Raw genomic sequence first — 15384 nt, 5'->3', positions numbered from 1 at the left:
TCCTCCCCCATTAAAATGCCTGTCTTCTTCCTCTTTACTTCATTTGTATCACATAATTAAATTACTATTTTTACCTTTACTCTGCCTCAATCTTTTGAGCTACCTAATTGTTAACGTCAACTTTAAACATATGCTATAAATTTCCCATGCAAAAAAACCAATTTATCCATGTTGAGTTCCTTGAAATTGATTTTTTATATTAGTTCTTTATATTAAATTTTCTACTAAGTTCGAGTTTGGTTGATAGTCCTGAAAATCTGCAAGTTCAATGAATGTTCATTTTTCTTATTCAATATTATAGACAATTTTGTGGAATATGATATTTTTGGCCACAGCCCTAGTTCTTTTGTCAGTAAATATGATTGCAAGACCTGCGGGTCTTTAATTGTGGCTGCTAAGTCCTCTACAATTCTAATTGTAGCTCCAGCATATTTTAATTGGTTTTTTTTTTCTTGTTTCTTGCAAAATTTTCTTTGATATGGGGGTTTCAAAATTTGGCAATAATGTTCCAATGTGTTTTCCACAAAGGATATTATTGAGGTGATAATGGGTGGATTTTTTCTAATGTTCTATTACTCCAGAACAATTTTCTTGGTTTATTTCTTGCATTATTGGGTCAAGTTCCATTTTTTGATCACAACTTTTAGACAGTCCAATTATTCTTATATTTTCTTTTCTTGGTCTGTTCTCCAGATCTGTTTTTTTTTTTTATAAGGTGTTGCATATTCTGTTATATTTTTCCATTCTTTTTAATCTGTTTAATTTCTTGGTCTCATGACTTCTAATTTTCAAAAAATTATTTTCATCTGAGATTCTGTATTTTCTTTTCTAAATGGTTAATTTTTTCCATTATCTTCTTGTTTTTCTTGGATGGTTTTTATTTTATTTACTTGTTTATTTATCTGATTTTCTTCAATGCCTCTCATTCAACTTCTAAATTCTTTTTTGAGTTTTTCTATAAATTCTCTCTGAACAGGAAACCATTTCATCTTACTCTCTGGGGTAGAAGCTTTTTTTACTTCAGAGTCCTCCTCTGAAAATGAATCTTGGTTTTCCCTATTCTCATAGTTTATTTCTAGGGTGGGGGTCCTTCTTCTTTGCCAGCTCATTTTTTTTTTTTTTAATAAGAGGTATAAATGTAAACACTTCTAATCCTGGGGTGGGGGTGGAATGATGTCTCTGGCGTTGCTTCAGCACTCTCTTCTGACCAGGAACGCCAACCAAAAGCTCCACCCTCCTACTATAACATAGTCAGCAATGTCTCTGCCCCACTGTTTCTGCATTCTCTTTTTGATCACAAAAGCTGTGAGACCCTGATCAAATCACTTAGCCCCCAACTGTCTGTCACACACACACACACACACACACACACGCCAAGTAACAAAACTGTAATTGATCCTAAAGATTAGTAGATCAATGAATGGATGCCCATTAGTTGGGGAATGGCTAAATGAGTTATGATATGTGGATGTAATGGAATATTAATGTTCTATAAGAAATGATCAGCAGGATGGATTTCAGAAAGAAATGTAGAGACTTACAGGAATTAATGCTAAGTGAGTAAAACCAAGAGATTATTCTAACACAGCAACAACAAGATTCAATGATAATCAATTCTGATGAAGTAGCTCTTTTCAACTTTGAGGTGATTCAGGCCAATTCCAATAGATTTGTGCTGGGCAGAGCCATCTGCATCCAGAAAAAGAACTGTGGGGACTGAATGTGGATCACAACAAAGTAATTTCACCTTTTTTTTGTTATTTGCTTGCTTCTCCCTCCCTCCCCCATTTTTTCCTTTTTGATGTGATTTTTCTTGTGCGGCATGATAAATGTGGAAGTTATGTTTAGAAGAATTACACGTTTAACCTATAATGGATTACTTGATGTCTAGGGGAAAAAGAATGGGGAGAAAAATTTGGAATACAAGGTTTTGAAAGGATGAATATTGGCAACTACCTTTGCATGTATTTTGAAAATGAAAAGCTATTAAAAAAAACTAGTAGATCAAAGAACAAATCATTTTGCTAGAGATAATGACAATAATGATTGATGCCAATTTGGGGGAGAAGCAACCAAAGTAATTCTTAGGGAAAAATTTACATCTGCAAGTACTTTTATTAATAAAAAGAACTGGAAGTGAAACTAAAAATATTAGAAAACCACAGAATTCTAAAACTAATCACCAAAATAGAAGTTGTAAAAAATCAAGGAGAAAACAAAATTGAAAACAAAAACCCAAATGAATGAATGAAATTAGGAACTTTTTGGTGGGGAAGAGAAGATAATAAAACTATTAATTTGATCAAAAAGAATGAGGAAAACCAAATTACCTACAACAAATATGAAAAAAAAATGCATAATAAATTAAAAATAAAAGAAATTAGTAACGATTTACTCAATTCTTTATTCCAATAAAACTAACAAATATATTTATGAAAATATAAAATATCCAGATAAACATATGAAAAGATAGGGAATTTAAATAACACAATTTCAAAGAAATAATCTGAATAATCCATATATGAACTCTAAGGAAAAAAAAAATTCAAGGTCAGATGGATCCACTGAATTCTATGAAATATTCAAAAAGCAATTCCTAATTTCACACAAATTGTTTGCAGAAATAGCAAAAGAGGGGATCCTACCAAATTCCTTTTCTGACATAGATATGATCTTGATTCATAAACCTGGAAGTGTCAAAGCAGGGGAAAAAAACACAACTAAATATCAATATCCTTAATAAACATAGATGCAAAAAATGTAAATAAAATACTAACCAACAGGCTAAAACAGCATATTATAAACTATTACCAACCATATTAATAACTAAATTGACCAAAAAATACTGAGATGCACAAAAATCTTGATAAATACAATACCCATTTCTAAATACTAGAAAACATAGAACTAAATGGACCTTTCCTTAAAATAATGTGTATATATATAAACTCCAAGAACTACCACTATATACAACTGAGATAAACAAGAATTCTTTCCAGCAAAAGCAGGGATGAAGCAAGGATTTCCATTGTCATCACTTTTATTTGATTTAGTATTAATAATACTGGCAATAACAATAAGACTAGAAAAAGAAATTGAGGGAATAAGCACAGGTAAAAAAGAAATGCAATTTTATGACTTTGCAGATGATATGATATATACTGGAACAGTAACTTTAGCAAACTTGCAGAATATAAAATAAAATGGGGTGATGAGGTGACATAGTGAATGAAGCACCAATACCTAAAGTCAGGAGGACCTGAATTCAAATTTGAACTCAGCCAAAGCCTTGATACTTATTAGCTGTGTAATCCTGGGCAAATCACTTAACACTTTTTGTTTGGCACAAAAAGAAAAAAAATTATACACAACACTAAATTCATACAAATCATCATTTCCATATATTGTCAATAAACCCAATAGGAAGATAGAGAAATGCCATTTAGCATTATTACATAATGTATTAAAATTTGAGAGGGAGTCTATCTATCAAGATACATAAGAAAAATATAAATTCAATAATAAAGCACTGTTTAGAAAAATAAAGACTTAAATAATTTGAAAAATATTTGTTGATCAAGGGTCAATATAATAAAAATTACAATATCAAAAGAATATATTCAATGCCATACCAAATTATCAAAGGATTACTTTACAGAACTAGAAAAATAATAATGAAATTCACATAGAGGCAAAAAAAAAAAAAAAAAAAACAAAAGGTAAAAAATCTCATGGGAAATAAGGAAAGTAAGTGAGAACAAAGGAGACTAACAGTTGCATACCTCACATTAGCAAAACAGTAAATCTCAAAACAGTTTAATACTGATTTTAAAAATAGAAAGATCAAAAAGTTAGAATATATTAGATATACTAGATAAAGATGAAATACATTGAGTACCTTGGTATTTATAAATACAAAGACTCCAGCTAGTAGAATAAGGATTCATTCTTTGATAACAACAATAACAACAAAAAACTGCTGGATAGCAGTACAAAAGAAATTAGATTGAGACCAATACCTCATTCCAAGAAAAGTGCCAAATGGATATATAGCCTATATATAAAAGATCACATTATAGACAAAATAGAAAAACATGGAGAAAATTACTATCAGATCTATGAGGTAAAAGAAAAGTTCAAGACCAAACAAAGAACAGATTACAGAAGAGAAAATGATTACATGAAAACGAAAAAGGTGTGCATAAACACATCTAATAAAGTTAAGATTAAATGGAGACAATTGGAGAAAAAAAAATCTTTGCAATATGTTTTTCTGAAAAAGGTCTCATTTCCTTGACATAAAAAACTGATACAATTTTTTAAAACTAGAGCTTTTTATTTTTAAAACATATGCATGTATAATTTTTCAACATTAACCCTTGCAAAATCTTGTGTTCTAATTTTTCCTCTTCCTCCCCCCACCTCCTCTTCTAGATGGCAGGTAATCCAATATATGTTAAACATGGCAAAATATATGTTAAATCCAATATATGCATACATACTGATATAATTATTTTACTGCACAAGAAAAATCAATCAAAAAGGGAAAAATGAGAAAATATTAAAATGCAAGCAAACAACAACAAAAAGGGTAAAAACGCTATGTTATGATGCACACTTAGTTCCCACAATCCTCTCTGGGTATAGATGGCTCTCTTCATCACAAGATCATTGAAACTGGCCTGAATCATTTCGTAGGTGAAAAGAGCCATGTCCATCAGAATTGATCTTCGTGTAATCTTGTTGTTGCCATGTACAATGATCTCCTGGGTTCTGCTCGTTTCACTTAGCAACTGATAACAAATTTTTAAGAGCAATATCCCAATTGGTAACTGGTATGAGGATATAAACATGCAGTTCTCAAAGCAAGACACCCAGGCTATCTAGACTTATATGAAAATATACTGGAAAAAATGTTTGTGGCAGCCCTTTTTGTAGTGGCTAGAAACTGGAAAATGAATGGATGCCCATCAATTGGAGAATGGTTGGATAAATTGTGGTATATGAATGTTATGGAATATAATTGTTTGGTAAGAAATGACCAGCAGGATGAATACAGAGAGGCCTGGAGAGACTTACATGAACTGATGCTAAGTGAAATGAGCAGAACCAGGAGATCATTATACACTTCAACAACAATACTGTATGAAGATGTATCCTGATGGAAGCGGATTTCTTTGACAAAGAGACCTAATTCAGTTCCAATTGATTAATGATGGACAGAATCAGCTACACCCAGAGAAGAAACACTGGGAAACGAATGTGGACTACTTGCATTTTTGTTTTTCTTCCCAGGTTATTTTTACCTTCTGAATCCAATTTTTCTTGTGCAACAAGAGGACTGCATGGATTTGCACACATATATTGTATCTAAGATATACTTTAACATGTTTAACATGTATGAGACTGCCTGCCATCTAGGAGAGGGGGTGGAGGGAGGGAAGGGAAAAGTTGGAACAGAAGTAAGTTGTTGCAAATGTTCTAAGGGGACAATGTTGTAAAAATTACCCATGCATATGTTCTGTCAATAAAAAGCTATTTAAAAAAAAGCACTGCTTCCTAGAACAATCTAAGTTTTAATAAAGCATGGTTTCAGATATTAGTCTGTTATGATTTAATATTTAAATTCTTATCATTATTAATTATTGTTTGGGCTTTATTGTTATAAACAGTTCCTGCTAACTTGGTTAATACTGAAATAAACAGAAATGACACACACAAAAAAATATATATATACTGGAAAAATCACTATAAATTGGAAGGGAAATTTTAAAGAAGGGAAAAAGACCTGTATGTGCAAGAATGTTTGTAGCAGTCTTTTTTATAGTGGCCAGAAAATGGAAACTGAGTGGATGTCCATCAGTTGGAGAATGGCTGAATAAATTATGGTATATGAATATTATGGAATATTATTGTTCTGTAAGAAATGACCAACAGGATGATTTCAGAAAGGCCTGGAGAGACTTACATGAACTGATGCTGAGTGAAATGAGCAGGACCAGGAGATCATTATATACTTCAACAACAACACTACATGATGATCAATTCTTATGGACGTGGTCATCTTCAGCAATGAAATGAACCATATCAGTTCCAATAGAGCAGTAATGAATTGAACCAGCTACACCCAGCAAAAGAACTATTTTGTTACTTTATGCCCTTGGGTTTCTAAACAGCAATTTAAACCAAGATCACTCCAGTGTTGGTCTAACCATTTAGTTGGATTAAAAAGATAGTTCTCAGCTACGCTCAGAGAAAGAACTCTGGGAGATGACTAAAAACCATTACATTGAATTCCCAATCCCTATATTTATGCCCACCTGCATTTTTGATTTCCTTCACAAGCTAATTGTACAATATTTCAGAGTCTGATTCTTTTTGTACAGCAAAATAACAATTTGGTCATGTATACTTATTGTGCATTTAATTTATATATTAATATATTTAATATCTACTGGTCATCCTGCCATCTGGGGGAGGGGGGAGGGGGGTAAGAGGTGAAAAATTGGAACAAGAGGTTTGGCAATTGTTAATGCTGTAAAGTTATCCATACATATAACCTGTAAATAAAAAGCTATTAAAAAAAAAAAAAAAGATAGTTCTGCCCAAAATAAATCCACCTGTCTAGCCTATTGCTGCCATAGGAATAGTGTGTGTCAAGGTGAAGGGAATAAAAACATACAGAAATCCAACATAGGATGTATCAGTAGGTGACAGGTTATGATCAGCATTTGCTCTTCTCTAATTCTTTTTCTTTTACACAAGACTCATCACCATTCTCTTTTCCCTCCACAGGAGAGCAAAATTAGAGAAAAGATGATTAGGCAACTGAACATGGATATTCTAACAATGTTTAACAATTCTTTATAGACACTTTTGTCCTGACTTACATACTTTCATACATTCCTCATAATCAAGTTATTATTTGGCACAATTAATTATAAGTAGCCTTACTTCAGAGCTCCAACCATTTGGTACATGATTGTTAAAACATAAGCTTATACCCTATAAGATCAGTCAAATTTTCAGTTCGTTGGTCCTCTCTCATTTACCAGTAAAACCATTTATCCTCACTGTCAATGAAGAAGGGACCCTGAAACTCTCTAAAACTCCTTGAAGGAGAGATTCTCCTTAGACTCTGCATCTGTGGGACCCCACCCAAAGGAAACAAGATAAACAGTTTCATTCTTTTATCTAGGTGGGGTTGGTTCAGTCCTAAGCTGGAGAATTCCAACCCTATTCAATTCTAAAATTTTCTCAATTCCAGCTCAAGCTGAAATCCAGCTTGTTGATAAAAAGAGTCAACTTGGAACTTCACCCACTAGCCCAGCCCCTATGGAGCAGGCCTCGCTTGTAGCCAAAGCTCATATTATTAAAGAGCCAAAATTAAATCCTCTCTTTGCAGAGGAACTAACATGCCATGCCATGCTAGGCTATGCCATGCCTGCTATGCCAAAGAAACCTCTGCCCGCTGGAATAATATTCTTTTTATCCTCACCTATTGCCCTAATAAAACTTGACTTCTCTGACAGGACTCCTTCACTACTTTACTCCCTTGCCTCTAAGGAAGTCAGCCTTTCTGTTCGTGCATAGCAAAGGCTGACTTCCTAATGCCAATAATAAACCTCTGAAAAAGTCTAGCTTTTTCAGGTTTGTAAATTCCTTTACAGAGAGTCTCTGCACCACCAAAAGGGGGTTCTCACAACTCCCTATCAATGTGCCGAATTCCCAAGGTGTAGGGGAGCCTAACCTCTCCATTTGGTTCCCTGAACCTAAAACTGCCACTAACTTCACCATTTAACTCCCTGACCACTAGAAACCCTAATCTCATTTTGGTTCCCTGAACCTAATCTCATTTGGTTCCCTGACAACCCTAAATTTAGAACTCATCATATTTTGGTTCCCTGACAAAAGGGAACCCCAAAACATAAATAAACATTATCACCTACAGTATAACTAAAATAAATGTGTCATATTTTATATAACAATAATTTTCCTTCAACAAAAACTGTCAAGACATGCATTTTAAGTAGCGTTTCCAGTAATGGAAATGGAAGCTAAACTCACATACTGCCCACATTACAAAGATAAACTAAAGTTGAGCAGCAAGCAATAACTAAGAAAAAAGTAGACTTTTTACCCTTTTTACCCCAGTGAAATTTAACTCTGAAGGGGGTGGTTTCTATAAGAAATCTTCATAGCCTTTCCCAATCTGCTGCTAATAGTAATTTCAAGATCTCCCATATGTAGTAATTACTCAACTGTTTCTAGAAAAACATCCTTTCTTTTGTCTACCTAGTTCACACAATGATCTTTGGGTTCTTCTCTCAAAAATCTCCTTTTTTAGTTTAGATTCCACTTCCTTATTTGACTATCATCAAAATAATTTTCTTCTGAGCTCAAAATTTTAGTACCATTTTGAGAATTCTAATTAAAACCCTTTCAAAGTAGATCTCATCTTTCTGTAATGCTAATAAGGAGCAGCAGCAATAGGGAAATCAGAGTCCTAACTACAAGCTTCTAGCTCTTATCAAATATGTAAAGACCAACTGTACTAACATCACCACAGGAAGTGAGAATGTAAATTTTCAGGATTTCAAACATTCCAATAAACTGGCTCAATCATATAACTAACATTCTACCTAAGGTTTTTCTTTGGCATTCTCTCCATGCCAACCCTATTCATATGTTACACCCGGTCCTAAAAGAATCATAAAACCTTCATTTAAAAACTGAATTAAATTCTGTAGATTTCCCCCCCATTATTCTAGCTAATGTGTTAAAGCTGTATCCTCCCTCCTCAAATTACTTCTTTTCCTTTTTAGGATTATGCTGTTACCTCCCAATTTAGATTAATCCTACAGAGCTGGTTGTATATTTCTAAATTCTCATAAAAAGTACCCAGAGCTATTAAGGCAGGGAACAAAAGACCACCATCAAGTGTCAATTAATTGCTCGCCAAATGCCTAGACAACAGAATTGGGATCAGTTTTCTCATTCATATGATCAGATGACCAAAGATATTCATCCTCAGTTTAAGACATTAATAAAAAAGGGCAAAGGATTTGCCACCTGATATTAGCAAGAATGATTGCTATTAACAATCTCAATCAAAAACAATAAACCTGAAAAAATTGAAAACTGAGGGGATGCCCATCAATTGGGAAAGGGCTGAACAAGAAGTTGCAGTATACAATTGTGAAGGAATATTTTTTCATATAAGAAATGACAAGCAGGAGGGTTTCAGAAAAACCTCAATAGATTATCTAAACTGATGCAAAATGAAGTGAGCTAGAAGAATGAACTAGGAGAATGCCATACACAGTAACAGCAATATTGTAACAATTATCAACTATAAAGGACTTAGTTATTCTAATTAATATAATCATCCACAATTCCAAAGGACCCATTATTATCCACCCAGAAAGAAAACTAACGAAACTTGAGTGTAGATTGAAGCATACTTTTTTTTAACTTCCTTTGTCTCTTACTTTTTATTAATTTTTGGATACAATATGGCTAATTTGAAAACATATTTTGCATGATTTCACATGTATAACTTATCATATTGCTTGCCTTCTTAATAAGTAGGAGAGGAATGAGGGGGAGAGAGAATTTGGAACTCAAAAAAAATTTTAAATCAATGTTAAAACTTAGTAAAAGTTTAAAAAACACAAATAGCCACCTAAAAATAGGGCGAATCATATCCAAGTCAGTTAGAAGACTGTAAAATCTTACCTGGAACCCGAGACCTTAAGAAATAGAGAAACTTCCCATTCTTGGAATGCATAATGGCCCTCTTGATAAATTCCACCACTGACTGGCAACGGTCTTCAAACTTGGGGTGACACCAGAGGCTGAAAGTTCCTATCATAAGAAAGTGAAAACAACTCACATCAGAAGAAAATAGAGATATTTTCTCAATCATAATAATGTCTTGAATCTTTCTGGGTGTGTGGCAACATCTAACAAGCAAAAGTTTGTGGAATGCCAAACCTCCCTGTTCTTACTCATAATATTAGGAAAACGGCACTGCTTCTAATGGCAATTTTGAAGTAATAGTCTGTACTAAGCAAGATGATAAGTCAAAGTCAGATATAAAAAGGCTCTGGATATTGTCATATTGGAGATACTAAAAGATTACAAATATTTACCCATATTGCCCACAATTTCTGAAAGCTAATGACCAGGCATTGAATCGCCTCTGGAAAGGGCCCTAATTCCTTATCCATTCAAAACTCATTTTTAGGCTTTACCTTCTACTACAGGACAATAGAGAACCCACCCATTGAATAAATAATTAAAATAATGGTAAAGACAGGAATAGTGATACAAAAAAAAAAGTTTAATCTTTGAAGATCTCACTTGTCTTGCTATGTTAAGCAAGAAATAGGTAAGAGAGAAAGCTGTGAACTTGCAATCTTCTCATTCCTACAGATTTCCCAGTCCTAAGCATATTACGAAAATCTCCTCTTAAGACTTTAGGATACTAATGAAAAGAAGGAATGTGAACATTTTGGATGTTTTTTAAAAGCAGGAATCAGTAGTATACAAAAAGTTCTGCCCTAAAAAGTGATACTAATCACTGATGAGATGGCTCACTATTCAAGGTATCTCTTTAAAGAGAAAAACAAATGTTCTACTGCAAACTTGATATCTAAAAGATACATAAAAAATTCCTATTAAAAACTCTATTGATTCCAGAAAGAAAAGTATCTGAGGGGAAGAGAAGAAAAGAAATTGAAGAAGCGTTTAAAATGGTTGTGACTGGTATATTCCCTACCTGGAATGTGAAGGTCAAACATTTATCTCTTTACTTTTCCTGTGGCCCAGTCATTTGTCATTTTCATTCGTTTATCAAAGTGCTTGGCTCTGCAATTTTTTTTGAAGAACAGCTAGAAAAAAGCAGCAGCTGACCTCAGTTACACCAATTAATTCCCAAGCTTCTGGAATCAAGTTCCTTCCTCCTCCCCCTTCTGCCTTTAGGGGGAAGAGGAGACTACTAGAGAACAATAAGAATGTAGTTCATGCTGACCTAAAAGACCAACCCCTATCACAAAAGTGCTCAGGAACAGTATAAAGAAAGAGTTTGCCTGGCATGACAAGCTCCGTTAGGCCAAACATAAGAGAGGGGAAAAGCTCAGGTCATTACCTTAAGTGATCAAGTGACATTCTCAAAGAATCTGTATACTCCCATTTCCTTGGAAAGTATGCAGATATTATGATGGAGGGCTTATTACAAGGCTAAATCTCAATTACCACGACAAGCCTTTAGGCACAGACCAAATAAAAATGTGAAAATCCAACTTTCTCAAAAGAGTAAAACTAAAACTTTTAATCAGAGATACAGAAATAAGTATCACCTGATCATGAGAGTTTGACAGCTTAAGTTCCTCCTGAGGAGGACTTCTGTTTAAACTGCTTCAAAGATGACCCTCAAAAAGAGGGACAATTTGATCACCCTGCTAATAGGCAAGAGCTGGTAAGAAAGAATACTATACAAATAAGGCTCAGACAGAACAACCAGGAGATCAGAGCAAAAAACCTCCACTTGTATATCTATATTGTTCATATGATATACAGAAATGCTAATAGCAAAGTCTTTTTAGAGGTTGAGTTTAATTATAATCAAAACACTGGAGAATTAATCTAAGGACTCCATCTTCATTCTACTAAGAACCCTGCCAAATTTCGGTTATTCTCTCCTACTCATGAAACAAGTTAGTAAGAAATCTTAGATATATCTACCCTCCCCCAAGCATTTATTCTAAAGACTGACATTTGCTCCCATCATGTCAGTCTCTTTTGTCATCTTTCTTCCTATAAGCAGAATCATCCTTTTTTTTTCTCCCCTGTATAAATAAGACAGCAAGATAGCCATCTGCAAATAAGGGTACCCACTCAAACTCTCAGTCATGAACTATCTCAGGCAGTAAACTTTGAAAGGAAGTATTGAAAGTATATAGATCTTTACACAAAACAGCATAGAATGGCAAAGAATTTGAATAGATTATAAATTCTCAAGGGCAGGGATCATGTTTTGTATTTCTACTAAATGTTCTTCCCCGCCTAAAATTTCTAGTGCAAGAGTCTATCTACAGCAGGCATTAAAATGATCAAAAATCATTGGATAGCTAGGTGGTACAGTGGATAGAGCACCAGCCCTGAAGTCAGAAGGACCTGAGTTCAAATCTGACCTCAGACACTTAACACTTCCTGGCTGTGAGACCCTGGACAAGTCACTTAACACCAATTGCCTCAGAAAAAAAAAAAAAAAAAAGATCATTGACCATTGAGCCCTCAACATCACCTCTTTTCATCCTTTCCAGTTCTAAAACAGTGGATTCCAAGGTTCTTCACAGGAGAATATCATCTATTCTTACCTCTGTAGTGCTCCATTCTGGTATGATGTGTGATACCCTGGGATCGGAAGCTGAGGCTCAAGATATATCGAGGATCAGAGCTGTCCCGTACTAGAAAGGAACCATCTGGTTTCCCCTTCAGTTTCATTTCAGCATCTTCCCAATTCATAGGCCCCCAATACCAACCACACTACCAAGACAAAATCAGGTTTTTGGTCAACAGAACTGAGAAATAAAACAATTTAAACAGTCCACCCCCCAAAAAAAATTCCTCAAAACATTTTAGTGGCTAAATATGTTGGCCATAAGCAATAGATAATAAGCCCTTTTTTTTGGACCTTTACAATTCCAGCAGAGTAATTCTAATATTTCCATGACCTGGGCACTTTAAAGAACACTGGTGGACATTGATGTTTGACTAAGTGATCCAGCTACTTATATAACTTCTCTCCCACCCCAAAACAAGACTTTCTCCACCATGCAAAAGTCTTTATGAATTAACAATCTAACGTTCCTTCTCCTTGGACTTTACAAGAGTAGGCTATACTTAAATTATAGGGAAATGGGGCAAAGAAAACCATCCTTCTCCTAAAGCAGGAGTACTTAATATGGAGTTTGAACTTGTCTTTTAAATATTTTGATAACTGCATTTCTACATAAATTATTTTCTTCCAAATTTTTTAACATGAGGTCTCTAGGCCTCCATGTTAAGGCCCCATGAAGGGGGCCTTTAACACAAAAAATGTTAAGAACCCCTGACCTAAAGGAAAGATTGAAAAGGCCAAGGAAAAGTAGGCACCCCACTGGTGAGGTATGGAATTAGAGTATGGAAAGGAAGGTACCTCTGGTCCCCAGCACAATCCTACCTTCTCCAATTCCCGAAGGCTAGCTGCAAAGCTGCTAGAGTCAGGTCGGTAGAGAGGACATTGAAGGTGCTGGGTGGGTTGGTTATGTAGGGATTCAGTAGCTCGGATGGGTACAATCCGGGGAAATGCATCTGCAGGGCAACAGAGGTCATCTGTTCACACCCCCAAAACCAATATTAATTTCTGGGAGTAGGGCAAAGCATTAGAGGCTAAGCTGGAAAAGGGAAAAGCCAAAGCAGGAGAGAGCTGGATGGACCAAAAGAAAGCTGTGGGGGCTTATGTGAGCTGTGAAGGCTAGTGAAGATGGGTTGGGGTCTTTTACCCCACCAGAAGAACAAGGGAGCAACTCACTAACCTGACTAAGGTGACTACTTCAGGGACTTCACCAGCCTAGAGCAGATTCCAACTTCTCCCACATCGAGGTAAAGTTCCAGGTAAAACAGCCTTGGAAATAGTCACTCGCCTACTTGCCCAGGGAGAGTAACAATTTACGCCAGGCAAGTAGAAAAGAATGTTCAATTCATTCATTTTATTTCCTAGTAGGCTGGCAAAAGTGGGTATTGATTGCTAAAAGTTTGTTACTTATTTATAAGGCTGCAGTAAAAACCAAAAGCTTAGAAAAAACACAGTACTGTTCATAATCAGTTATTCATAAAGCCCTTTCACTATTTTAAGAGAAGATTTGGGCAACTAAAGGCCTACAAACTGGTCATTCATAAGGGGACCCCAATTCCTAATAAAATTTGATTCACTCACAAAAGGAAAATATTAAAGAAAGGACAGCTCAGATTCACTCTTAATAGTCTAGTCTAGGCAAGGGAGGCAAGATTCAAGTTTTCTAATAGTTTTAGATTTTTCAAATAGAATCCCTCCCTTCTTCCCCTCAACCCCAGAGCCAGCCCACATTTTCACCCCAAATTCCCTCCCTCCCTACCCAGGGTTAATCATACCACATGCCCTATTTTCTCAAATCTTGCCACTAAAGCTAAGCTGACCTGGGGCATGGGGTGGAGGAGGTGGAGGCAAGGGAAAGGACTGCAGGGAAGACCCCATCGGAGCCACTAGGACAGATGCAGGCAGCGTCCCACTGATATCATCTAGAAAAGAGAACAAAAGCAAGCAGTTCAGAAATAAAAGAACAGAGTAAGCAGTGAGGGTAGCAAGCAACAGGATACCTACTAAAGCAATATGGGCTAATCCTTCATCCTGCCTTTGAAGACAGATCCTCGAATTTGAATGCAGAATGGGAGAGGTTTGGGTAGAATGTGTTTGGGAAGATATTGATTCTATTTCTAAAGTAACTCAATGGCAAGAGATTCAAGATAGGGTAAAAATGAGAAACTCAAGCCAATACATTAGCAATGGTACCATAATATGGAAGAACTTCAGCTTCAGGAAGACAAAAGAAGGGAGAAAGGATAGGGAAGAAACCAAATAAGCTAATTTTGGGGATCTAGCAAAGGCTCATTTGCTTTCTACTCAAGTAGAACTTGTCTTTTGAGCACTCCTTTCACCCAGCCTCCCAAAGAGCAGAAAAGAGTGAAGAGTTAGAGAAGCACTGTACCTAGGAGGCTGAGGCTTCTTCGTGGAGGAGGAGGGGGAGTTGGAGGATGTGGAGAGGTCAGACCTCGCTGAGAAATGTCCACGTCCACAAGTGACACCGTTTCACCTAAGGGATTGATTCACGGAGCAAGCATATTACAGAAAGCAGAGCTGAAGATCAAAAGCAAGCAAAAGTCAAGGATGGTTGGATAGGCCACAACTCTTGAAAAGTCCAAAGCCTATTGTGTAGAACTTAAGTCTTCACTACACAAAATTCACTTTATTAATAAAATTTAAATTTGGTTATCTATTTAGAATATTAGCACAGAATAAGAGGCATTTGAGGAACTGATCTACATGTAGGAAACATAGTCTAGATTCTATCAATAACTTGTGTAACTTTGGGGGAAGGAGATACACACACACACAAACACACACACACACATTCCTTATTTATCACAATTAATATTCTCAGACTCCTGAGCCAAATAAGTATCAACCTGTAAAGTTTTTCCCTAGGGAATAAGACACTTGCAATAAGTTTATAGGAAAAAGGGCCAAGAAATATTTATAAGAAAAATACTGGCAAGGATAACAAAGGTAAAAATCCCAAC

General features: G+C 35.4%; 1 protein-coding gene across 4 annotated transcripts in view; it reads right to left on the bottom strand.

Annotated features, from left to right (window-relative positions):
• Nucleotides 1–15384, bottom strand: part of SOCS7 (suppressor of cytokine signaling 7) — a 43489-nt gene that overhangs the window by 14171 nt on the left and 13934 nt on the right. The window contains exons 3-8 of one of the 4 annotated variants that reach the window (XR_004233855.1): nt 14793–14897; nt 14224–14325; nt 13229–13359; nt 12384–12552; nt 10784–10895; nt 9787–9867 (exon numbers count right to left, since the gene is read on the bottom strand). Coding sequence is in view for 3 of the 4 variants with exons in the window: in XM_012548380.3 (XP_012403834.3) it covers nt 9739–9867; nt 12384–12552; nt 13229–13359; nt 14224–14325; nt 14793–14897 (636 nt within the window). In the remaining variant the exon portion in view is untranslated. Of the gene's footprint in view, nt 1–9738; nt 9868–10783; nt 10896–12383; nt 12553–13228; nt 13360–14223; nt 14326–14792; nt 14898–15384 lie in introns of those variants that run through there. The other 3 variants (XM_012548380.3, XM_031966134.1, XM_031966135.1) reach the window with 3 other exon arrangements.

The sequence above is a fragment of the Sarcophilus harrisii genome, chromosome 4 (assembly GCF_902635505.1).
Source record: "Sarcophilus harrisii chromosome 4, mSarHar1.11, whole genome shotgun sequence".
NCBI lineage: Eukaryota > Metazoa > Chordata > Mammalia > Dasyuromorphia > Dasyuridae > Sarcophilus > Sarcophilus harrisii.
This window is presented reverse-complemented; position numbering and strand designations above follow the sequence as displayed.